The sequence below is a fragment of the Odocoileus virginianus genome, chromosome 3 (assembly GCF_023699985.2).
Source record: "Odocoileus virginianus isolate 20LAN1187 ecotype Illinois chromosome 3, Ovbor_1.2, whole genome shotgun sequence".
Taxonomy (NCBI): domain Eukaryota; kingdom Metazoa; phylum Chordata; class Mammalia; order Artiodactyla; family Cervidae; genus Odocoileus; species Odocoileus virginianus.
Window position 1 is genome coordinate 36154932 of NC_069676.1, and position 26631 is coordinate 36181562.

Below are 26631 nucleotides of genomic sequence, written 5' to 3' on the forward strand. Positions count from 1 at the left end.
CTATCCTTTATAAGTGGAATCTAAAAAGAAATGATACAGATGAACTTATCCTTAAAACAGAAATACTCACAGACTTAGAGAACAAACTTGCTAAGTGGGAAGAATGGGGGAAGGGATGGTCAGGGAGTTTGGGATAACATGCACACACTGCTATGTTTAGGATGGATGACAAGCAGGGTCCTGCTGGGTAGCACAGGGTGCTCTGTGCAATGTTATGTGGCAGGCTGGATGGGAGGGGAGTTTGGGAGAGAATGGATACATGTATATGCATGGCTGAGTCTCTATGCTGCCCACCCGAAACTATCACCACATTATTAATTGGCTATACTTTGATATAAAACAAAAGCTTAAAAATGACTTCTCTCAAAAATAAGAAAAAAAAGAAAAAGTATCCATCAGTCACTTAGGGTTCATCATGCTCTGGGAACTCCACTATCTCCTTTCCTCAAACATCTCATTTAACCCCTGATGCCACTACACTTGTACATTTTACAGGTGAAAAAACTGAGGCTCAGAAAGGTTATTATGCCTTGGTCATGGCCTGCTGGAACCCAGAATGATCCAGGCAGCCTGACTTCAAGTCTAACAAAGGGCAAACTATTTTGGCAGAAAGAGCTCTTACATTCACCGAATGTCCCCTGAGGTCCCTGAGAGGGTGTGTGGCATGTCTGAAGTCACTTAGCTAGTGGGGAGCAGTTCAGGCTGGAAGCAGAGCTGTGGGACCCCAAACCCACAGCACCTCCCACCATCCCCAGAAGAGTGGCCAGGGTGGAGATGGCAGCATTCCAGAGACCGGTCCCATCACTGGTGGGACAGGACACATCTAGCCCAGCTGAAGTGAAGTGAAGTGAAAGTCACTCAGTGGTGTCCCGCTCTTTGTGACCCCATGGACTATACAGTCCATGGAATTCTCCAGGCCAGAATACTGGAGTGGGTAGCTTTTCCCTTCTCCAGGGGATCTTCCCAACCCAGGGATCGAACCCAGGTCTCCTGCATTGCAGGCGGATTCTTTACCAGCTGGAGCCACAAGGGAAGCCCAAGAATACTGGAGAGGGCAGTCCATCCCTTCTCCCATGGAACTTCCTGACCCAGGAATCTAACTGGGTCTCCTGCATTGCAGAAGGATTCTTTACCATCTGAATTATCAGGGAAACCCTCTAGCCCAGCTGAGAGACTTTAAACACACCATCACCTCTCATGAGCCCTTCTGGCACCACATCACCAGTCACCATTACTCAGCACTGGCACTAGCATTACAACCTCATTCTTCTGGGCACCTCAGTCCCACCAGCCAACAGGTGCCGTGCGCTTAGTCGCTCAGTTGTGTCTGACTCTTTTTGACCCCATGGACTATAGCCCTTCAGATTCCTCTATCCACGGAATTCTCCAGGCAAGAGTACTGGAGTGGGTTGCCAGTACTCCTCCAGGGAGTCGTTCCCATCCAGGGACTGAACCCAGGCCTCCTGCATTGCAGGCAGATTGTTTACCATCTGAGCCACCAGGGAAACCCAGAGGGGCTTTTAAAAATGCTCACCCCTTCCCAGGGCTTCCCATTCACATGGAATAACAACACAGACTCTCAGGAGACACAGCACTCCGGTGTGGCCCTGCTGCTTGCTCAATCATGCTTAGCTATGCACTGGGTCTCACTTGTCTCTCAGTTCACCGAGGACCCAGCTCTCTTCAGCCCCAGGACATTCACACCTGCCTTCACAATCGTGAAACTGAAGACATCTCCTCACCTTTTGCTCTTGTTTCCATCACAGCTGCCTGCTATTTTCTTCCAAGCCCTTATCACAGTCTTCACTCCTGAAATCCACTTATGTGTGTTTTGTTTATTGTCTGTCAGCCCCACCAGCAAGGCAGCTCCCTGAGAGCTGGGGCTCTGTGTATCTGGCTTCCCACCATTTCCCTGAGGCCTAGAACAGGGCCTGGCAGACATAAGCACTTTGTAACTACATGCTGAATGGATGAGAGGGGAGAAGGTCAGGAGAGCCGAGCCCTCGACTCCTGACTTCATTGTATAGTCAATCGTTGATATCTAAGGTTGGGAATGGTTCCATGACTCCCCAAGATACCGAAATCCAAGGATGCTCAAATCCCTTGTATAAAATAGTTATAGTTGCATATAACCAACGCAATCCTCTTGTATATTTGACAGCATTTCTAGATTACTTGTCATACCTCACACAATGTAAATACAGTGTAAATACTATATAAATAGTTGCTGACTCACAGGAAATTCAAGTTTTGCTTTTTGGAACCTTCTGGAAATTAAAATTCTGATACATGGTTGGTGAACTCCATGGAGGGCAAACTGTACAGGATTTGTGCAGTGGCTGCCAGCAGCCTCTGGAGATGGACTTGCTGGCCAGTCAAGAGTCACATGTGGGGTGGAAGGCTTAGCTTGGGCTGTCCAGGGGCTTCCCTGCTTAGAAAGTGAGGCTGGCTGCAGGGTCTCCAGGAGGCCATGGGGTGGTCCGGCCAGGGCCTGGCTCCACTCTGCACACAGTTTTCAAGTATGTGTTTCAGGCATTGGCTGAATGCTTTATTTGCTACTGGGAATGTGGGAGCAATTAATGGGAGCCAGATAATGTGGGGAATAAAATGGGTCTGAGGGAGCAGAGAGTTCAATGGTTTTGGAGCCTCTTTAACTGAACTGATACAGCTGGACAGGGACAAGGTTTCCCAGAGGGGGAGCCAAGTCTTCTCATACCTCGGGGTTAGAAGGGTGCAGGAACTGCTCTTTGACAGCCAAGCAGAGGTGGGCGGAGGGCCTGGGGCCTACAACGCCTACCTACCTAGAGCTCTTAGCCCTTCTGGGGATGATTATTTCCTGAGTGTTTCCCAAAGGCTGTATTCCCGGAAAAGCAAACTGGGAAGAATTCCCACAGTCTGGCGCGTACGTGGCCTGCACACTTGGAGGTGGGGCTGGCCTTAGTGCATAAGGCTGCTGGGGTCACTGTCCCTGCTCACAACCCACGCCTGCCCCTCTGGCCTGTGCCTGGACTACTGACTCCCACTCTGCCGGCTCCCTGCTCTGCCCAACAGGCTCTGGCTCCTATCCAGCCCCCTGCCTCTTCCCACTCAGAAGCTCGGGTTACAGGGCCTGGCTCTTTACTCTTGGAAGCCCACTGACCCATGAGGAAATGACCTTCAGCCATGCTTCTCTGGGGCTTTCCCCAGGGGAGCAGAGTGGTCCAAGGCTTTTGAACTGAGTTTGCAGGTAGATGAAATGAGGCTTGGAGGCTGGCAAATCCAGAGCCAGTACTGAGTCAGCAAGCCAAGCACTTAAGTCAGGCCTCAGGCCCTGGATTTAATCAGGCCAATACTGCCAGGGAGTGTGGAGGCCTTAGAACCTGGCTCTCCAGCTCATGAGCTCTAGACCTTGAACAAAGTCTGCTTGGGAGAAACATGGGGAGTAACAATTCCTGCTTCTCTGGACTGCTAGGAGGACTGAGTAAGATACTGTGTGTACATAAAGTGCCCAGGACAAGAGTGGCACAGAGGAGGCACCAAAACCCAATGCTGGCTGCAATTACAGTACAGTGTTCTTTCTCTTTCTAACACATATAGGCATTCTATGCAGACACACACCTAGACACACAGAAAAGAGAAACACAGATGGTGGTTTTCCATTGTTTGGCTCATGTTGCTGAACAAACACTGACTGCACAGCAGGTTTGAAGAGTCTCGTTTTGAAACGGCACCTGAGATGGGTCTCCAGCATTTTGGCATGGAAGTTTGCTCTGGCAATCACCCTATTCAGACTCTGTGCAGGGCAGGCAGTCATGCGAATTAGAATTCTAAGCGAAAAGTAAACTCATCGGATTAAAGAAAAAAAGAAACTAGTCCTCAGTTCAGTTCAGTCACTCAGTCATGTCCGACTCTTTGCGACCCCAAGGACTGCAGCACACCAGGCTTCCCTGTCCATCACCAACTCCTAGAGCTTAATCAAACTCAGGTCCATCGAGTCAGTGATGCCATCCAACCATCTCATCCTCTGTCGTCCCCTTCTCCTCCTGCCTTCAATCTTTCCCAGAATCAGGGTCTTTTCCAATGAGTCGGTTCTTCACATCAGGTGGCCAAAGTATTGGAGTTTCAGCTTTAGCATCAATCCTTCCAATGAATATTCAGGACTCAGTTCCTTTAGGAATGACTGGTTGGATCTCCTTGCAGTCCAAGGGACTCTCAAGAGTCTTCTCCAACACCACAGTTCAAAAGCATCAATTCTTTGGCACTCAGCTTTTTTTATAGTCCAACTCTCACATCCATACATGACTACTGGAAAACCATAGCTTTGACTAGATGGACCTTTGCTGGTAAAGTAATAAAACTGCTTTTTAATATGCTGTCTAGGTTGGTCATAACTTTTCTTCCAAGAAGCAAGAGTCTGAATTTCATGGCTGCAGTCACCATCTGCAGTGATTTTGGAGCTCCAAAATATAAAGCTTGTCACTTTATTTCCAGATTTATATAAAATATAAAGTTTATATATATTTATATAAAATGTGACAAAATATAAAGTTTGTCACATTGTTTCCCCATCTATTTGCCATGAAGTGATGGACTGGATGCCATGATCTTAGTTTTCTGAATGTTGAGTTTTAAGCCAACTTTTTCACTCTCCTCTTTCACTTTCATCAAGAGGCTCTTTAGTTCTTCGCTTTCTGCCAGAAGGGTGGTGCCATCTGCATATCTGAGGTTATTGATATTTCTCCCGGCAGTCTTGATTCCAGCTTGTGCTTCATCCAGCCCAGCATTTCGCATGATGTACTCTGCATATAAGTTAAATAAGCAGGGTGACAATATACAGCCTTGATGTACTCCTTTCCCAATTTGGAACCAGTCTGTTGTTCCATGTCTAGTTCTAACTGTTGCTTCTTGACCTGCATATAGATTTCTCAAGAGGCAGGTCAGGTGGTCTGGTATTCCCATCTCTTTTAAGAATTTTCCACAGTTTGTTGTGATCCACACAGTCAAAGGCTTTGGTGTAGTCAATAAAGCAAAAATTTTCCTTATCCTTAATTTTCTAAAAAAACAGAATGTGTCTTTTTTTTTAAATTTATTTTTATTAGTTGGAGGCTAATTACTTTACAATATTTTAGTGGTTTTTGACATACATTGACATGAATCAGCCATGGATTTACATGTGTTCTGCATCCTGAACACCACCCCCCACCTCCCTCCCCATTCCATCCCTCTGGGTCATCCCAGTGCACCAGCCCCGAGCACTTGTCTCATGCATCCAACCTGGACTGGCGATCTGTTTCACACTTGATAATATACATGTTTCGATGCTATTCTCTCAGATCATCCCACCCTCGCCTTCTCCCATAGCGTCCAAAAGTCTGTTCTGTACATCTGTGTCTCTTTTTCTGTCTTGCATATAGGGTTATAGTTACCATTTTTCTAAATTCCATATATATGCATTAGTATACTGTATTGGTGTTTATCTTTCTGGCTTACTTCACTCTGTATAATGGGTTCCAGTTTCATCCATCTCATTAGAACTGATTCAAATGTATTCCTTTTAATGGCTGAGTAATATTCCATTGTGTATATGTACCACAGCTTTCTTATCCATTCGTCTGCTGATGGGCATCTAGGTTGCTTCCATGTCCTGGCTATTATAAACAGTGCTGTGATGAACACTGGGGTACATGTGTCTCTTTCAGTTCTGGTTTCCTTGGCGTGTATGCACAGGAGTGGGATGGCTGGGTCATATGGAAGTTCTATTTCCAGCTTTTTAAGGAATCTCCACACTGTTCTCCATAGTGGCTGTACTAGTTTGCATTCCCACCAACAGTGTAAGAGGGTTCCCTTTTCTCCACACCCTCTCCAGCATTTATTGCTTGTAGACTTTTGGATAGCAACCATTCTGACTGGCAGAATGTGTCTTTTAAAAATAATTTTATGTATGTATGTATTTATTTTTACTTTTGGTTGTGCTGGGTCTTCATTGCTCTGAGGGATTTTCTCTAGATGCAAGAGGCAGGGGCTACTCTCTAGTTGTGGTGTGTGGGCTTCTCATTGAGGTGGAGCACAGGCTCTAGGGCGAATGGGGTTCAGCAGCTGTGGCTCCCAGGCTTTAGACACAGGCCCAATAGTTGTGGTGCACAGGCTTAGTTGGTCTGTGGCATGTGGGATCTTCCTGGATCAGGGATCACACCCACGTCTCCTGCATTGGCAGAATGATTCTTCCTGCTGAGCCACCAGGGAAGCCCTACCTTTCATTTCTGAAAGACAGTTTTGCTGGACATAAGCTTCTAGGTTGATGGGTTTTTTTTAGTCACTTGAATAGGTCAGGTCATCCCACTGCCTTCTAGCCTCTGCTATTTCTGGTGGGAAGTCAGGGTTCTAATGTTGTTGAAGTTCTCTTGTATGGATGAGTCGTTTCTCTCTTGCTGCTTTCAAGACTCTCTCTTTGACTTTCAGTATTTTGCTGTAATATGCCTGGGTCTGTTTCTTAGATCTATAGAAAAATCTATTTATGCTTAGTATAATTTCTCAGAAGGTAGGACTTATGTGTATCAATTTACTACTTAATTTCTATATGTCTTATATCTTTTTTTTTGCCTGCATGATGCAGCATGTGGGATCTTAATTTTAATTTTTCGACAAGGGATCGAACCTGGGTCCCCTGCAGGGGGTGTGGGTTTGATCCCTGGTTGAGGAACTAAGATCCCATATGCCACACAGTGCAGTTAAAAATGAAAAAAAAAACTATATTGTCTCTCATATTTATCTGTAATCACATTGAAACTCTTTAATTCTGTGTGTGGATTTAAATTACTGTCTAATGCCCTTTAATTTTAGACTTAAGGAATCCCTTTAATATTTCTTGTATAGCAGACTGCTAGTGATGAATTCTCTTCATTTTTGCTTTCCTGGGCATGTCTTATTTTCTCTTTCACTTTACAAGAATAGTTTTTCTTGTTATAGAGCTCTTTGTTGACAATTTTTTCTTTTTTCCCATCACTTTGAATATGTCATACCAACTACCTTTTGACTTTTGTGGTTTCTGATAAAAAATCAGCTTTTAATCTTATCAAGGATTCTGTTTTTGTGATCAGTCATTGTTCTTTCACTGCTTTTAAGATTCTTTCTTTCATGTGTGTATGGAGAAAGCACTCTTCCTTAGACAGGATCATCTCAATTGATGTATCTTCAAGTTTGCTGGTTCTTCTGCCAGTCCAAATCTACTTTTGAGCCCCATTAGTGAATTAACCATTTCAGTATTGTACTTTACAGCTTCAGAATTTCTATTTTGTTCCTTTAAAAATACTTTCTTTTTATTGATAAATTTGGCAGTACATGATTTTTATAGTTTCTTTTAATTATTTAGACATGATTTCATTCAGTTCTTTGAACATATTTGTAATAGCCATTATAAAATCTTTGTCTAGTAAGTTCATCTGGGCTTACTCACTGATAGTTTAACTGCTTTTTTCCCCTTTTCCCCTTCATTGCCACACTTTCTTATATCTTTGTGTATCTCATAATTTTTGTTAAAAACAGTATTTCAAATAGTCTGATATGGCCACTCTAGAAACTAGATACTCCTTCTGCTTTCCAGAGTTTGTTGTTGTTGTTTGTTCAGGGGCTTTTCTGAGATAATTCTCTGAAATGTGTACTCTTTGTCACGGCAGTTACTAAATTCTCTGCTTGGTTTGCTTAATTGTCAGCTTAAGACAGAGGTCTTCTTTAATGCCTTGAACTGGTAGATCTCCCATTCTGTGCCAAGGGACTCTTTGTGTGTTGAGCATAATTTCAACACTCTATCAGGTTACAACTCTGCCTTTGCCTTCACTTTTTGCTTGAATGGAGCCTCAAGGTCAGCGAGAGATGAGAGACTGGGGTTCTTTTAGGTCTTTCCCTACACAGGCATGTGTATTCTAGATCCCCAGGTATATGTTGGAGCATTTTAAAGCTTCTTTGGACAGTTCATCCCCTTGATTTTCATTTAAGTTGCTGTGTCTGCTTCTTCTTTGCTACAACTGGTATTACCACCTTAGGCAGCTGCAATGTTAAACGATTGTTGCTGAGTGTTTCTGGCAAACACTCTTAGGATATGGCTTTTCCCAGTGAGTGAGCTCTGCATCAGTTCAAAAAAAAGACAAGTCATGTGTATGGGCTTTTCCAGGGAGCTGATAGTGACAGTTTTTGGAGTATGAGCATGTGAGGAGCTTCAAACTTGTTCTGCCACCTCCAGTGACTGCTCGTTTTCACAGGTACTGTGACTGTGAGGCGGTGATGGTTTTAGGGTTACCCTGGGGCTGGGGAGATGGGCAAATTAAAAAGCTACAAACCTCACTGCTCTCAGCAAGGTTCAGACCTTTTTTATAAAATTAACATTTCTTAGGTTGTTACCAGACATTGATTTTCAGAATTCGGAAAAGGTCACTTTCTTTCTAGTGTTCTTGCGGCTTTTACGGAGGACTTGATGGAGGACTTGATGTTCAGAGGTCCCTACTCTACCATTCCGGCAGTGCTTCTGCTGTATTTTTAGAAAGGATTTCTTAGGACCAGGGTGGATAGAAAACTCTAACACTAAAACTGCTGATCTAAGGCTGGCACCTGCAGAGATCTGGTGAGTGGCTCCATCTGTCTCTACAGGTTTAGCACAGCCAAGCAAAATTTCATCCTTGTCCCTTCCTGCCTCCTAACCCTTTTTCCTTCATTTGCCCATCAGTCCCTCTTTTTCTCTCTCTCCTCCCTTTCCTCCCTATTTCCTGTCAACAAGTATTTATTGGCCATCTCTTTAGTGCTTGGGGTCAAACTCCTGCTCTGAGGAGCCCACACTTTGGTGGAGAAGGACATGTTTGCAGAGCAGACCACCAGCCCTTCAGGGAGTTCTGGGACCGAGGGAGGGATCTAGGGCTGGGGGAGCCAGGAAAGACTGATCGATGCTTATGGAGAAAGGGGAATCCGGAAGGAGAAAAAAATCCTGCTTAAGTTCCCTAGAAAGAGGATCCCAAGGATACTGCTGGGCTTCCCCAGCTGAGAAATAGGCTACTGGGGAGACGAAAAATCCGTTCTATTATGATAAACATACAAAAACACTGACGGACCTGTGAAGTATATTCCAGGCAAAGGCTCCCACTGGGAGATGGAGAGGCCCCATCTCCACAGGTGGGTTGGGTCAGTTCTGTCTGCAGCAGCAGCAAAAAACCTCTCAATCAGATCTTGTCCCACCAGGCAAACAAACAAACAAACAAACCTTTCTCCCTGGGGCTCAAGAAAAGCCTGGTTTGTACAGGGGAAGGACCCAAAGCCAAGAGGTGCACGTATGTGAAACTATCTAGAAATAAACATGAGGCCCAGCCAAAGTTAATCAGACAGGGACATCTGCTCTGTGCTACTCACACCATTCTATGACAGGCAGACCATCAGGGCATCGCGTGGGAAAGGGCAGTGAAGGGGAGGAGCTGCTGCCCACCCCTGGCCCAGCAGCTGACCTTAGACAGGACATTTCTTCCCTTGAAGCATCAGTTTCCTTATCAACAAAATGGGGATAATAACAAATTCTTATCTTTTGCAGAGCTCTGTACGGATCACATGAGATGAAGGACTTGAGAGGACACAGCACAGGGTCAGGGGTCCATTGAGTCCTTGATTTTCCCTTGACTTTTAGATCAGTTATAAACTGGAGTCATAATTCTAATGAGTTTTTAAGTTGAGTAATATACTTTGTCCTAAAAAAAGTCACTATCTATTCCTCTTTTTCTTCCAAAAGGGACATCAGGAGCTTACAATAAAAGGCAATAAGATCTTTTACGAGGGCAGCAATGAGAACTGAGTGATGAAGTGTGTATTTGGCAGGCAGTGGTGCAGGGGGGGTGATTACACAGAAAATCCATTGTAATCAAATGCAAAATAGTCTCCAGCTTCTGGAAGTCAAAGCAAACAGAATACCATGAAAGGCATTTCCTGCCAGTGAACTCTGGGGAGTTTATCTAGCAAGGAACTAGATTGGGTGTAAGCATGCAGCAAATCGAGGGGACAAGAGGCCCATGCCTAGGGCCAGGAAGAAGAATCTGAGCTTCACAGAGAACCTGCCTTGTTTCTCCCAGACTCAGTCTGCCTGGGGTCCTCCTGATGGTGGAGCATGGTCACCACCATGCTCTCCTTATGAAGTTGCCTAGGGGCTGAGCACGTGTGCATTCATTCATTCACTGTTCTGTGCATTTCCATTCCCTGGAGCCTCCTCTGTACCAGGCTGTTTACTGCATGCTGTAGACTTGGGGTGTTATCCCCAGCCAGAGGGATGAGATAAGACTTTTTGGAGGAGATGCTTGAGCTCGGCCAAAAGGACAAAGAATAGTGAACTTGGGGTAACAGTCCAGGTACAGGAGGAGAGATCTGGGTGGGGGAGGATATGCGTGTAGGTTCAGAAGGGAAGGACCCTGGACATAGCTGGAGGTGGGGGGCATGGGAGGAGTAGTGGTGAGAACTGTGCTGAGACAGACTGAGGAGGACAGATGGGAGGTTTGGTGTGGGAGTGGGGAGGGAAGGATCATGGAGGATGCCCCTTGTCTGCGTAGGGATGTCTGCATAGGGAAGCAGGTGGCTGGAGGTCCCCTCCCTGCAATGGGGAGCTGGATGAGAGCAGGCTAGGGGAGGTGCTGGGTTCAGTGGGGCCAGGTTCAACCTCTGGGTCCAGAGGGGATGACCTGGCTAGAGGAAGGAAGAGGGGCATTATCAGCATTATGGGGGTGCCAGAGCCAAGGGGTGGGAGACAAAGAAGGCCAAATCCATTTAAGAGGCAAGTGGGGTCCCATAGGAAAGGTATATGAGAAGGGGTCAGAGATGTGGGAGAAAACACAGGCAAGAGTCAGCGGGGGGCCTGGGGGAACAGCCAACATGAGGCTCAGAAAGAGAGACAGCAATGCACTTGCGTCTGCCCGTGTGGCCACCTGGAGGTCAGTGGTAACCTTTGGCCAAAATGATGTGAGTGGAGTGGCCGTGAGAAAAGGCAAGGTGGAGGAGATGGGAGTCCGATAGGGGTGTGCAGCCTCTGAGGGAAGCTTCACTGTGAGTTGGGGAAAGGGTATGAACAGAGAGAGTGCATTTTGGGTGAAAGGAAGATGGCAGGAGGGAGGCTGGCAGCAAGTGCAGGCGAGTCTGCAGGTTGTATGGCAGGAAAGTGAAGGGGTCTTCTCTTGGTGGTTCTGCCAAGGGAAGGACCGGCCAGGTCTGGGGAGGGATGGGGACACAGAGGAGAACCATCTTGTGTCAAGGAACCCAGGGTAGCCACCCTGGGTGTGGGATCACCATCTCTTCCCACAAAGACAGGAGGTTGTTTCAGAGTGGGAGACGGGGGATTAAAATTTCTGAGGCTGATAATGAGCTTTAGGGAGTGGCCAAGAGCATAGAGGGGACTGTCACTGGAATTGGAACACTGGAATGATGTCAAGAAGCCAAGAAGGCAGCACTGGCCACTGCAGCTCTGGGGACAGTGGCTGGAATTGGAGGGGGAGACAGAGACCTGGTCCTTAGTTATGGGCTGGTGCAGGGACTGGCACCTCCAGCCAGGTTCCAGGTCAAGGGCAGACTTCCAGGTCAAGGTTTAGGAACTAGAAAACCTGGGACTCACCGGGATCACCTCTTCTTCCGGGCTTGCCACGCCGTCCAGGGGGGCCTAGACAGGAAAACAAGGATGGACTCTTTAAGATGGGAAGCCAGTGGGCTTGGGTACAGCCTGCCTGCTGCCAGCTGCCCCCAACTCACATGCATTGCAGCAGCCGTGGGGACAGCCTGCCCACCACCTTGCTGGCTGGGAGAGTGGAGAGGAGTGTGAAGAAAGCTCTGTTTCCTGCCCCTCCCTTACCCCTGCTCCTTTGGATCGTCCTTATTGGTTGCATTCTCATCCCCCACTCATTCATTTAGTTATTCAATTATCTGTTTATTATTTCATTCACAAGTTCTTTCCCATTCAAAAATGTACACCGCCTAGAAACCCTTGAGGCAGGAGATTGCTGCTGAGAAACTTCAGACTTACAAGAAAAATAAGGCTGAGGATGGCAGTTATCTTACGAAAGCTTGGACAAATGCTTTTTAATACTCACTAAAATAAAACAACAAAGAGAGCACACCACATAAAAGCACTATCAAGTGTACATGCTCAGTTGCTTCTGTCATGTCTGACTCTTTGCAACCCCATGGACGGTAGCCCACCAGGCTTTTCTGTCCATGAGATTCTCCAGGCAAGAATACTGGAGTGGGTTGCCATGCCTTCCTCCAAGGGATCTTCCCAACCCAGGGATCAAACCCAGGTCTTCCGCATTGCAGGTGATTCTTTACCATCTGATGCTCTTCTGCAAAAGACACTATCATGGCATCTCAGATGCTTAAACTCAGTGATAACAGGCTCTATCCTATCCACCTACCTCCTTCCTCTGTTCGCTAAATGCTCGGGTACCTCCCTGCCCTTCCCCACAGCTCTAGGGATGGAGCTAGAGGACAGATGGGAGGTTCTTGTGATTTACTGCACATAATGTGCACACTGATGCATGTGCTTTTTGGTATCCAGTCTCATCCACATGTTTTTGCATTTTCTGAATCTGATGTAGACCATCCTGCCTTCGCCTTCTGCCCCTGGGCCTACATCAGCCCCCAAGACCAGAGTGACCGAGATGCTGAAGCGGAAGAGGGCTCTGGGTGCCGGAACAGGCGGCAGGGCTCAGAGAACAGCTCACCTGGCCTTGGAGTGGAGGGCGGGGCTCACGCCTCCTTGTCTTCCCCTCCCTGTCTGTTTTCACTCCTCGTTAGTCTAACTACCCCTGGTTCTTTCTCCTGTTTTCTCAGGTGCTGGAGAAGGTGTGCAGAAATGAAGACGCAGGCACTAGATTGTAATTTATACCTCTCTTCCTCCTGCCCCCTACCGTGCTCCCAGCTCTGGGCGAGGCCTGGAGGCAACTGAGGAACAGCCTGTGTCATAAGCACTGTCCTTTCCTGTAAACCTGGAGAAGAAAATGGCAACCCACTCCAGTATTCTTGCTGGGAAATCCCCATGGACAGAGGAGTCTGGTCAGGCTACAGTCTATGGGGTCGCAAAGAGTCAGACACGACTGAGCAACTTCACTTTCCTGTAAAACTTTAAGGGGATTTCCCTGATGTTCCAGTGGTCAGGACTTTGCTTTCCAATGCAGGGGTTTTAGGTTTGATCCCTTGTAGGGGAGCTAAGATCCCACATGCCTCAGGGCCAAAAAACTAAAACATAGAACAGATGCAATATTATAACAAATTCAATAAACTTTAGAAATGGTCCCCATCAAAAAAATACTTAAAAAAAAAAAGCCAACTTTAAACCCCCTCAAAAATTCCTGGAACAACCAGAGTAGAGGCAGAGACTAGCCATGAAGCAGGTCTGCGGTAGGAGGGCTCAGTGAGAAATAAGCGTGCCTGTGTGTGTTTCCCTTTATTGTTCTCTTCATTTTTAAGCAGGTAGTCATTCCCATTTGTGGGCTTCTTGGATAGCTCAAATGGTGAAGAATCTGCCTGCAATGTAGGAGACCTGGGTTTGATCCCTGGGTCAGGAAGATCCCCTGGAGAAGGGAATGGCAATCCACTCCAGTATTCTTGCCTGGAGAATCCCATGGACAGAGAAGCCTGGTGGGCTGCAGTTCATAGGATCACAAAGAGTCAGCCACTACTGAGCAACCAACACTTTATTTATCTTTGCCTGCGCTGAGTCTTCATTGTGGTGCGTGGGCTTTCTCTAGCTGCGGTGAGGGGAGGCTACTCTCCAGCTGGGGTGTGTGGGCTTCTCATAGCAGAGTCTTCTCTTGCTGCAGAGCATGGGGCTCCAGAGTGTGGGCTCAGGAGGTGTGTGGCACAGGCTTAGTTACTCTGTGGCATGTGGGATCTTCCTGGAACAGGATCGAATACGTGTCCCCTGTATTGGCAGACGGATTCTTCTCCACTGTACCACCAGGGAAGCCCTTCTTCCTTTTTAAGGCTGAACAATGGTTGGTATAGTCAAAGCTATGGTTTTTCCAGTAGTCATGTACGATGTGAGAGGTGGAAGGCTAAGGCTAAAGGTGGAAGGCTAAGGCTAAAGAAGGCTAAGCACCGAAGAATTGATTCTTTTGAACTGTGGTGTTGGAGAAGGCTCTTGAGTGTCTCTTGGACAGCAAGGAGATCAAACCACTCAGTCCTAAAGGAAATCAACCCTGGGTATTCTTTGGAAGAATTAATGCTGAAGCTGAAGCCCCAATACTTTGGCCACCTGATGTGAAGAGCTGACTGGTTGGAAAAGACCCTGAGGCTGGGAAATACTGAGGGGCAGGAGGTGAAGGGGCCACAGAGGATGAGATGGTTGGATAACATCTTCAACTCAATGGAGATGAATTTGAGCAAACTCTGGGAAATAGTGAAGGATGGGAAAGCCTGGCATGCTGCAGTCCATGGGGTTGCCAAGAGTCAGACAGGACAGAGCGACTGAAAAATAACCCATTGTATGTGTCTGCCATATTTTCTTCATCCATTCATCTTTTTTTTTTTTTGCTGTTCTGGGTCTTCACTGCGGTACATGGGCTCTCTAACTGTGGTATGTAGGCACAGTTGCCCCTTGAGCATATGGGATCTTAGATCCCTGACCAGAGATTGAACCCTCATCCCCTGCATTAGAAGGTGGATTCTTAAACACTGGACCACCAGGGAAGTCCTGTCTTCAACCATTCATCTTATCAGTTGATGGAACTTGGGTTTCTTCTACCTCTTGTGAACAATGCTGCAATAACATGGGTGTGCAAGTATCTCTTCAGGATCCTTTTTCAACTGGTTGGGATACATACCCACAAGTAGAATTGTTGGATCATATGGTAATTCTATTTTTAATTTTTTGAGGAAACGCTATTCTGTTTTCTAGGGTGGCTACACTATTTTATATCCCCACCAACAGTGCACATGTGTTTTGTTATTTCTCCACATCCTTGCCAACGCTTGTTACTTTCTGTCTTTTTTTTTTTTGATAGTGGTCATCCTAATGGGTATGAGGTGATATCTTGTAGTTTTGACTTGCATTTCTCTAATAATTAGTGATGTTGTGTACCTGTTAGCCATTTGCATATCTTATTTGAAGAAATGTCTATTCAGATCTTTTGCCCAGTTTTAAATTGAATTGTTCTTTTGTTGCTGAGTTGTAGGGGTTTTCTATTTATTTATTTTTAGTTGGAGGATAATTGCTTTAAAATGTTGTGTGGGCTCTGCCATACATCAACATGAATTGGCCATAGGTATACCTATGTTCCCTCCCTCTTGAACCTTCCTCCCACCTCCCACCCCATCCCACCCCAGTAGATTGTCACAGAGCGCTGGATTGAGCTCCCTGCATCATACAGCAAATTTCCACTGGCTATTTATTTTACATATGGTAATATGTATATTTCAATGCTACTCTCTCAATTTTCTCCACCCTTTCCTTCTCCCACTGTGTCCATAAGTCTGTTCTCTCTGTCTCAGTCTCTATTGCTGTTTTGGGTTCTTTATATATATTCTGGATATTAACCCATTTTTAGGTATAGAGTTTGCAAATATTTTCTCCCATTCTGTAGGTTGCCTTTTGTCTCTGTTGATGATTTCCTTTGCTGTGCAGAAGTTTCCTTAAAATTTTACTTATTTATTTCATTTTATTTTTGGCTGAACTGGGTTTTTGTTGCTGTGCTTGGGCTTTCTGCAGTTGTGGCACATGGGCTTCTCATTGTGGTGGCTTCACTTCTTGCAGACCATGAGCTCTAGAGTGTGGGTTCAGTAGCTGTGGTGCACGGGTTTAGTTGTCTCTCGGCATGTGGAATCTCCCTAGACCAGGGATTGAACCCATGTCCCTTGCATTGTCAGTTGAATTCTTAATCACTGGACCACCAGGGAAGTCCCAGAAGTTTCAAAGTTTGATGTAGCCCAATTTGTCTATTTTAACCTATTTGACCATTAAGTTAATTTTAACTTTTAACCTTTTGAGCTAATTTTTATGTATAATATAAGGTAAGGGCAGGAAAGGGGCCCAAGAGTGGGAGAGTAAGCCATGCTCTTCCTGGATCTGAAAGCTAAAGCAGCACTATGGTTTTCTGATGGTCATAACGGGGTATGACTGCAAAATTCTCTGTCTGGGTAACACAAGCCAGATGAAGAAGACATTTGTTCTTGCTGAGGGAGCTGAACTAACGGATTTTTCTGGGTGGTTCTTCTGGGTGGCATAGTTAGGCAGAAGGCCCAATAAGGAGGATGTTAAGTGGGCAGGCAGCTGTCCAGGCGTGGTGGGGTGCCCCCGCTTCCCAGGGCCTTTGGGGGAAGCTCCCAGCAGGCCTGGAGTGGGCGAGGAGCCTGGGTACTGATGAGTGCACGTGGCCTGTGGGGCTGTAGGCCTGACAGGCTGGACAGGACTCCAAGCTGAAATGGCCTAAGTGAAGAAGGAGACTGAGGCTGCTGCTTGTGAACCCTCTGCAGCCGGTCCGAATCAGATCCCAGCAGCCTCTGTGTGAACAGGTCACAAACAGACAGCTGGTTGACCCTCTCTTCTGAAATTCACACCAAACCTTCAACTGCCTCCAGGATAATTCTATTGAAAGGCAACATGTCCAAAGCCAAAATCACCTCCCAATTCTCCATGTGCTCCCTGACAGGGTTCTCTTCTCACCTAAGTGTGGGGATCACCAGTATCCATGAAGCCAAGCCAAAAATCACATGGAAGCCGTCTGTGGCATCCTCCTTTCCCCACACCTGAGACCTCTTCCTCATTGGCATCAGGCAAAGGCTGCCCTCACACCTAGCCTCTCCCACCTACCCTTCCTGCCATACCTTGCATGTTCTCTCCCAATAGAAGATAGTCCACTGCAGCCTGCAGTCTGCAACGTGTGCAGCCTAAGTTCCCTCCTCACTATATCTTGGCATTCTCTTTAAAGAGACTGTCAAATCCAATGAGATCCATGGCTTAGAAGAGACGCAAGATGACCTAATTTGGTGCCCAGGGTTGTTGAGATGAGGGATACTTTTTCCTCCTCTTTTCTTCCCATGGCAGGAGATGTAGGTGGTGAGGCCTGCCATGCTTGATAAATAGAGGCCCTGGGAGAGGGGAGTGCCAGAGCTGAGCCTCATGCTGACTACTAGTCTCCCGATCTGCTTCTTTTGCAAACAGAGAGGCCTTGCACACAAGAAGCTTGCATGGTGAAACCTGCAGTTGTGGGGGCAGTGGTGGGGTGGAACGGCAGGAAGCACAGCCCTTCATGAATTTCTGGATTGTCAGGTGCTGAGGGCTGGTCAGGGGCAGAAGCCCTGGTTCAGCATCTACTAGGCACCACTCCAGTTACTTATCTAGCAAACATAAACTTGGAACCCTTTGTGCTCCGGGTCTCCTGTGGCTCATCTCAGGAGCTCCACTATTTCCTGCTCATCCCTCTCATATGCCTTGTACAGAGGGCAACTCTGAGGCTAAGTGAGGCTACAGGACTTGCCTACCTAAGGCCACACGGGCTTCCCAAGTGGCGCTAGTGGTAAAGAACGACCTGCCAATGCAGGGGATGTAAGAGACGTGAGTTCGATCCCTGGGTCGGGAAGATACTCTGGAGGAGAGCATGGCAACCCACTCCAGTATTCTTGCCTGGAGAATCCCATGGACAGAAAAGCCTGGGGGGCTATAGGCCATGGGGTCACAAAGAATTGGACATGACTGAAGCGACTTGGCACATATGCCTGCATACAAGGCTATGCAGCTGGTGCTTTGGGGTGCCCTTCATCATCAGTCTGTGATTCCTAAGGTATAAGGGCAGTTGTGCCAGATATGTCAACCTCCCAGGCAAGCAGCCTTGACAACAGAAGGGGTGGCCACCCTGGGGTGAGCAACAGGGCAGATAGGCCACCCCCTGGCATCTGGGCCAGGCCTACAGCATGTTGTCCTGGGCTCCCAGGGATAGCTGGGCCAGCTGGTTGCAGCTCAGATGTTCTCCAAACAAGCAAAATCAGGCTTCTGGCCCAGCAGTGTGCCCCAGAGTTTTCCACGTGTTGGTTTTTCTCTGTTCCTTCCTTTCTACAGTAGGACAATGTTTCCCACTGCTGGCACAGACTCAGACACTCAGGCTGCCCTGGAAGGCACCCGGGAATCTGTCTTGATCAACTTGTTGATGTACAGATGGAGAAAATAAGGTCTTGCCCAAGGATGCTGCTGTAAGAATAGTCCTGGCTGGAGAGTCTCCAGGTGATGAAGACCAACTCAGTCTGTCCTCACCTCTGTGTGACCCACACAGCTCTGGATCAGGGGCTGGTGGTCGTGGGGACCCTGGTGTTTCACAGTGGGTGCTGCTGTGGCGGCGTCTGCAAAGCTTCTTTCCAGAGGCTTTGAGCAACAGACACCCACAGGTGATGCTGGTGCAAAAATGGAAAAAACATGACTGACAAAAAGCTGTTTAACCTCTCTGTGCTTTGGGTTCCCAATCACAAGGATAAAAGTTTAGGGGCGATGGCAACCACGCCTGCCTTGCAGAACTATTCAACAGATGAGTTGATAGCAGACACACCAGCATGGGGGCACAAAGGAGGGACCTATTTGGGATTGAAAGAAATAACACAGGGGCCTCTGGAGCATTAGCATCTGGGTGTTTGATGTAACTGGATTACATGCTTCCCAAGGTGCGTAAAGCCTGAGACAGGGTAGCTACATTTCAGTTTAGCTTAAGTATGGGGTAGTGGGCAGGGTTTGAGTCCAGAGGCTGGCTGAACCCTCAGTCACACCCTGATCTTGAGCCCACAAGAGCAGGGCCAGTCTGGAGACTTTCCATGTACCTGCGGACCCGGGGAGCAGGATGCATGGGTAGAATGGTCTGGAAACGAGATTTCTGGAACAAATCCTGAGGTTTCAGGCATAGCATGGGCTAGTGAGGGCTCTGCTTGTGACAACCATCTGCATATTAAGTAACTCCAGGGAGGATGATGCTCTTCTCAAGCACCCTTTGAGGCCAGACAAAGTGGAATCATTTCTAACTGATAAAAATCTGACCTCTGGTTGGACTGGAGAACTCGTGTCACTGACCCACTTCAAAGGGGGCCTGAACCCTGACAGGCTCCAGGGAGGCCTGAGTAGTGAGGACCTGCTGGTCCCCCTCAATCCTTCTGGGCACCTCCCTCCACTGAGCACGCCTCCTCCAGCAATGCCTGCCTTATTGCTGTCCTCTCACAACCCTGGGGCCAACCTGGGGCCAGCCTGCCCAGGCCTCTCCCTCTCTTGCTTCCCCTGGATCCAACAGTTACTGAGCCAGCCACCCCCCCAAGCCCCCACTCTTCTCACCTGCAAGGCCCTAAGGGTGGGAGCTGTTGTGTAACTTATCTAATTGAATCTATACTCAGTTTTGAAAATGCTTTAAACCCTCTTCTCTAAATATTGGGAAAACCGAGGCTCAGAGAAATCAAGAAAGTTTCCCAGATGCAAGAGCAAAAGGTGGAAGCAGCTTAAATGTCCATCAATGGGTGAATGAATAAACAAAATTTATTACAATATATATGTGCAATGGAATTTTATTCAGTCTTAAAAAGGAATGAGATTCCTGCACATACTGCAACATGGATGGACTTTGATGACACTATACTGAGTGAAATAAACCAATCACAAAAGGAAAAATACTGTATGATTCCACTTATGTGAATTATCTGGAGTAGTCAAATTCATAGAGACAGAAAGAACGGTGGTTGCCAGGGGCTGGGGGTGGGGTGGGGTGAGGAGAATGGGGAATTAGTGTTTAATGGGGACAGAGTTGTGGTTTGGAAGACGAAAAAAGTTCTGTAGATGGATGGTTGCCCAATGATGTGAATGTACCTTATACCCTTAAATTATATACTTAAAAATTGTAAATTTTAAATTATGTGTATTTTACCACAATTAAAAACAAAAGAAAAGAAATGCTCCCTGGGTTCTCAGCCACCAAGGGCCAGAGTGAAATGTGAACTCAGGTCAGCCTAGTGGAGACCATGGTAATGTTGCTGGCAGCACAGTTATCATGATGCCACTGAGCATCTGCTGAGACCCTGGAACTGTGTGGTCATGCGGGACAGTGGCGTTGTCCCCCAGGGTACATAGCAAGGAGGTGACTCCAGGGCCCATCCTCCAAACTCCTTGGCTACTGTGATTAAGGCTGTCCCCAAATGTGTCCACCTCCTCTGAGGTCTTCAGACCCGGTCCTCTGGCATTGGAGGCCTCTTTATCTGACCTTCTTCCCAGGACTCCAGGAAGAGAGTGGTTCTGAATCCCCTAGACATTCAGCCTGGAGTTCCATAAGATTGCCCAGGGCCCCAGGGCCATGGTGGGGTGTACCTTGAGCATAGAAGGCAGGGGGAATTCCTGGATTTGAGCTTCCATGACCACATCATTAAAACATCTCCCTAGAACATTTGTTTTACAAGTTTCAGACCAGCCTCGGAGCTGGAAACTTCCACCATGCTCGTTTCCAGCCTGGCCTCACAGGGCCCTCTGTCCCTCGGAGGAGGGAGGCAGTGCATCCTGTGAATGCCTCTGGGATGGCCTGGGGGACACTGCACTCTGGGAGAGGCTGGCTAGCTGGCAGGCTGCTTGGGTTCCAGAGGTCATGCTGTCCTCCAGGAATTAAAATCCCAGTCTCTTGCTCGGCAAGGACAGCTCACTTCAAGGCATTTAGGTCCTGCAGGCTCATCCTTCACCATCCATATCACTTGTAAGCCCAACGACTTGCTGTAAGGTCCCGAAGGAGTTTGGAGAGGCAATGCCACAGGCTGCTGGGGTTGTAAGGCAAATGTTTGTTTGGAACTATGATGGTTGTCCAGGTGAATGAAGACCCCTACTGCCCCAGTGATCAGACTTGGTCAGCCTGCTTGAACATCATGCCAAAGTAGCAGAGGCCACCTTGGGGTGGGGGGCTGGGCTAGGGCTGGTGGATGGCCCCAAACTCACATTCACCAAGGGCCTCAGATATGAATGCTGATGCTTCCTCCAAAGGAGTGGACAGTTTTGGACAGACACAGCAGCCCCTCTAACTCTGTTCAAGAAAAACTAGAGACAGGTGGTACCATTGTTTACATGTGGCACTAACCTCGATTTCATGGTACTAACTCATATTCTTCACATCTAACCTTGGAGGAAAGCTACTATTATGATCTGTTGTTATTATTTTTAAAAAATGTACTGTGAATCACACAAAATGGAAGGGGCCCAGAGGTGGTTCTTAGAAGTCTGTGAATTAAATACTGAAATAAAAGACCACATGCTGCCAACATTGGAGCAGACTCTGGCCTGCTTTTGGCATGCCCATCAGAAATATCTATTGTTTCCAGGCTGGTTTCCCTCCCAAGTCAGGAGCAACTTTAATAAGGCATTTTGTTTTTTATTTTTTTCCTCTCTTTTTAAAAAAAAAATTAAATTGGAGGAGAATTGCTTTACCATGTGGTGTTGGTTTCTGCCATACATCATAACAAGGCATTTAAAATGGGATCAAGGAGTCCAGACCCATTACTTACGCTGGCAGCACCCCAGACCCAAGAGCCAACTCCTGAGAGTCCCCAGGGTCCCAGTGGGAGGGGACTCAGAAGACGGGGTGGAGCAGGCCTGGGGGGGGCAGTGGGGCGGCTGACACATGCTGAGCCAATGCAGGCTATATGCTGGGTGATTTTACTGTCTCTTTAATTCTGCTGGCAACTCTGAGATGTGGATGTAATGGGTTTGCTCACAGCAAAGAAACCAAGGCCCAAGGTGAGGTGACCTGTTCAATTCAGGGCTGGTCAGGAGCCAGGAGCTGGACCAGAGCTCTTATTGCTACTAGCACGACACTCCTAAGTGTCTCCTTTTTGGGAAAATGGACCATGGTATAGGCACCAGAGCTAAAGAAATGGACTGCCTCACCCAGGGGATCCGGAGAGAAGGAGAATACAAGTGGAGGGGATGAGGTGTTAGTACATGGTTTCTGGGTCAGAGCAACAGGGATCACGGAAGGGCTTTCAGGAAAGGGCCTCTGTGCCTTAGAGTGGAGATTTCAAGGGACTATTTGAAGGGGTTCTTTTAAGTGACAGATGGGTAAGTCACAACCCTTGGCTCAGGCAGCTGAAGGGAGGGCTGAGTAAACTTGCACGAAGAGTGAGAAGCCCCTCCGAGGGAAAGAGAGAGACAACGGCCCATCTTTTCTCTTGGGCTCAAGGCCATGAGTACATCTCCAGGACTAGAGAGGCCCTGATTGGCCAGTTGACTTGGACTGAAAGGGCTGAGTGGGAAGTTCCAGGAAAGGGAGAAGGACTTTCTTGAGCTCCTCAAGGGTGAAGGTAGAGTCAGGTTAACCTGAACATGAAAAGAGCTGGTGCCCAGGCTAAGAAAGGCATGTAAAGAAACTGTGGCCCCTGACTGCTGGTTCCTGTGCAGGCGGCGAGGGTGTCCGAGCCATCGGCTGTGAGGGGTCGGTGTTGGGTGGTCAGCAGTGAGTGGGAGAGCCGAGGGCAGGTCTCTGGGGCTCAGTCAGACCCAGATCTGTGCTAGTGAGAATTGGCTTCTTCCCAGAGCCTATCATCTCCCGGGATTCTGTTTCCAGTTGGAAAACAGACTCCAGAGAAGCAACACAGAAACCCCAAAGACACCAAATTCCTCAGTTCTCCATTCACCCCAAAGCCTTAATCACTGACACATGGGCCAATGTATCCCCTCAAACTTAATGAAGGCCAGGATTTATTGCTTTCAGAGAATGAAAAGCTTTTATTTTTTTTTAAACTTAAAAGCCACCCATGTGAGCTTTGATTTCCAAGAGTATTCCTCCTAACCTACATGTTAAAAGTCCAGTCAGAAAGTCCTAGAAAAAGCAAGTGAGGCCTTCAGAGCATGGCCAACATGCTGGTGGTCACGGATTTAGGAAGCAACCCACAGGAAAAAGCTGGCCACTCAGCTTGCCCCACCCTGCTCCGAGGTAATATGACTCTAAACGGCCTTGGACCTAGGCCTTCCACTCCTGGGGACAGGAGAACAGAGTTCTCCTGAGGGAAGGGCATGCCAGCCCCCAGAAAGGCCTGGGGTGCTTTAACGTCCACATCCAGGAAGTGAGGGCAGCAAGTGAGCAATCAAGCAACAAGCCACCCCAGTGTGCTCAGGACTAAGAAGTTTTCTGGGCCTTTCAGTTTTAAAAGTGGGACAGGCCCAGGCAAACCAGATGGTTGGTCGCTTCAGCGGGCAGCCTGTGAGGAATTAGGCTCTCCACACAGTCCCATCTCCCACTGTCTCCCTTCACTCCACACCTACACCTCCTGCTATGTGGTCTTGCTTCTGCTTCTCAAGCCAGCCAGGCCTTGTCCTGTCTCAAGGCCTGTGCTCCCTCTGTCTGGGGCTCTCCTCACATGGCTGGGGTATCTCTGCATGGTTGACTCTTTGTTGAGCTTCCTGGACACCTTCACTGGTCACCATCTCTGGCATGTTTTCTTGTTTTATTTTCTTACAGTCACTTACCTCTACCTGGCTTATTTATTTTATTTCTTTTTTAGTGCTCAGGAGATGGGGAGGTTGGAACCAAGTTTTGAGTTTATAATACCCAAGGGACACCAGTTCTGGGTTCATAAACCACCAGCCATTATTTCTACAACCACCACCACCAGGATTACTGCAGTGTACACTCAGAATTTACTGTGTCCTGGGTACTGTTCTGAGCTCTGTCATGTCAGTCTTCCTGTAATTTTCATAGCCTCTCTATGGGTGTAAGAGTTGGACTATAAAGAAAGCTGAGCACCAAAGAATTGATGCTTTTGAACTGTGGTGTTGGAGAAGGCTCTTTTGAGAGTCCCTTGGACTGCAAGGAGATCCAACCAGTCCATCCCAAAGGAAATCAGTCCTGAATATTCATTGGAAGGACTGATGCTGAAGCTGAAACTCCAATACTCTGGCCACCTGATGCTAAAACCAGCTCATTTGAAAAGACCCTGATGCTGGAAAAGACTGAAGGCGGGAGAAGAAGGGGAAGATAGAGAATGAGATGGTTGGATGGTATCACTGACTCAATGGAAATGAGTTTGAGTAAGCTCTGGGAGTTGGTGATGGACAGGGAAGCCTGGCGTGCTGCAGTCCATGGGGTTGCAAAGAGTCAGACATGACTGAGCAACTGAATGGAACTAACCCTATACCTCATTCTACTGAGGAGAAAACTGGACCCAGAGAGGACAAGTCACTGGCTTGAGGTCACTATCAGTGGCAAGGTCAGGACTTGACCAGGTGATCTGGTGCCAGAGATCATGCTCTGAGCCACAGGCTATTCTGTTTTAGGATTAGATGAGGTGGGGCAGAAGCCCCTTATGAATCCTAGTGGAAGCTGGTGGAATGGCCTAAATCAAAGTTCTTACCCCAACTCCACCCCAATTCTCTATCTGAATTCCCAGTCTCTGTGAACAGTATTACCATTTACCCAGGAGCCATCAGGAATGTGGGTGGATCCATTCCACTCACACTTCCTGAGCAGCTGACCAGGTCTTAGCCTTGTCCTGGAATTTTATGTGTATTACTGTGAACCACACAACAACTCCATGTGGTGGGGGCTATTATGCCAATTTTACAGCACCAAGAGGTTAAAGAACATGCACCAGATGACAGAGTCAGAAGAGAAAGAACCAGAGTCTGCCCCTCTCTGTTCCTACTGGGTCTGGTACCAGCATCTCTCCCTGGGTCAGTGGTCACAGCCTCATCCCTGGCTCCCGTGTTTGCTTTCATTCTCTGTCCCACAGTCAGTACAGTCCTTCTAAACCACAAACCTGATCATGCCGCTTCCCGATCAAAGCCTTTCACAGGCTCCCCTCTGACCTTGGGCCATAGCCTGAGATCTTTGGCCAAGGTCCTTCCAGGTTGAGCCAGACTTTGGCCTGCGCTGCCCATTTCCTACTTGTCCTCCATATATTACTCCTGGCCCAGAACACACCAAGGCCCCTGAGCTGTATGTCCTTTCTCAAATACCAGCCAGAATAATTCCTATTCATCCTTCAAGACCCAGCTAAGACATGGACCCTTCCCTGGGAAGCCTTCCTGGCTGCCACTCTTGGGCCAGGGATATTCAGCACTTATTGCACTGGGATGAGGCTCTCTGCCCAGCTCTCTCTCTGTCTGTCTGCTAGACTGTGAGCCTCAGGAAGTGGAGGCCACATTCAATTTGCCTTGGTCCTCCAAGAGCCTGGCCCTGGCTCAGGTCAAATCCAGTTAAACTGGACTAAGGTGGATGGTCACCAGCAGCCATGCAAAAATGCTCTGGACTCTAGGGTGTCCATCAGCAGCTTGTCTCAGGGTCTGATTTTTGTTGGGGGTTGGAAAAGGAAAAGATGTAAGTTTGTCTCTTTAATTATTGAGCACCTGTGCTTGACCCATTCTGCCCACTGGAGTAGGAAGATGCCTAGTGATGAACCAACGGCCAGCTGCCATGGTCTTTTAGCTGGGGCTGTTGGAAATCACTTGGGGCAGACTTAGCCCTAGTAAACCACTCTCTGGGGAAATCCTTGAGCCCCCAAATAATTAGCTGCATGTGTGTGGGAGACAGGCCTGTTTTTTCCCCAAAGATTTATGAGAAGGGGGAGTATTCTCATTGACCTCCCTTTCAGGAAAGGCCTCTTTCTGGAACACTTGCTGAGTATTCCATCAACAGTACAGCACATATGCTTGCAGTAAGCCTGCCTGACATCATCACACCCGGCATATGTTTCTTGTCTCATACGCATTTTAGCACTTGCTTTGGTGACTATATGTATTTCTGAGGGTCCCTAAACATAGCTCCGAATGAAGCACTTATAATTCATCCTTCATGAAAGCCACCACTGGTCTTTCTAAACATACTTGGAAGTGGACTCAAAGTTTATTTAGAGAAAAAAAGTTTTTTAGTAGACAGAGAGTATTTGTGAATTCTTTCTCCTAACCCCTCCCCTTTGAGACCTTGGGAACAACTCCTTCGGCTCACAGACACTGACACCCCCAGAGGAGAATGTGAACGGGTGAACATGGGCTATCTCTTTGCCCAGGCATTTCTCTAGTTCCTCCTCAGTTTATTCACCTGCTATGCTATTTCTCCCTCCATCCTAATTTCCCTTTCCTTCCTTCTAGTCATGTGCTCATCCATATATCCCGCTGTAGAAAAACTACTCACTACATAGTTCTGAATGAAAGAAAGACTTTGTTCATCTAGACAATCAAATATCCATCTAAATATTTGTTCATCTATTCATCCAGCTGTTAAGTTACTAATCTCTGCTTATTCTTCCTTTTGATCACCCATCCACTCATCCATCCATTCAATCATTCGTCTGTATTTCCATCCATCCAACATTAACCCACTCTGTGCCAGGCTCTGGGGATACTCAAATAAATACATCTGGCTCTGTTCTTAAGCAGCTCACAAGTTTCTGGGGTATGATATGCAAACAGTCAATTACAGCACAGTGTGGGAAGTGATCTTAGATGTGCAGGTGCTGTGGGGGGCCTGGGGAAGGGGCGTGGAGGCCTGGGAGCAGTTCCAGCACAGAAGGGGATATAGAGCCATCCACAGGTAGAAAACATGCCCGCCTTCCCTATCTCCTAGAACTAATGGGGTGGCAACTTGGGGTGAATGGAGTCAACAGTCTCTCAAAGCCATTCCACTTCTGCCTTGCAGACATTTACTGTCAGAAACACACTTCTTGATG

General features: G+C 47.4%; 1 protein-coding gene across 1 annotated transcript in view; it reads right to left on the reverse strand.

The window, feature by feature from the left end:
• COL23A1 (collagen type XXIII alpha 1 chain) overlaps window positions 1-26631 on the reverse strand; it is a 372482-nt gene that overhangs the window by 55620 nt on the left and 290231 nt on the right. The window contains exon 3 of the mRNA XM_070465188.1: window positions 11600-11644. Within this exon, the coding sequence (XP_070321289.1) occupies window positions 11600-11644 (45 nt within the window). The remainder of the gene's footprint in view (window positions 1-11599; window positions 11645-26631) is intronic.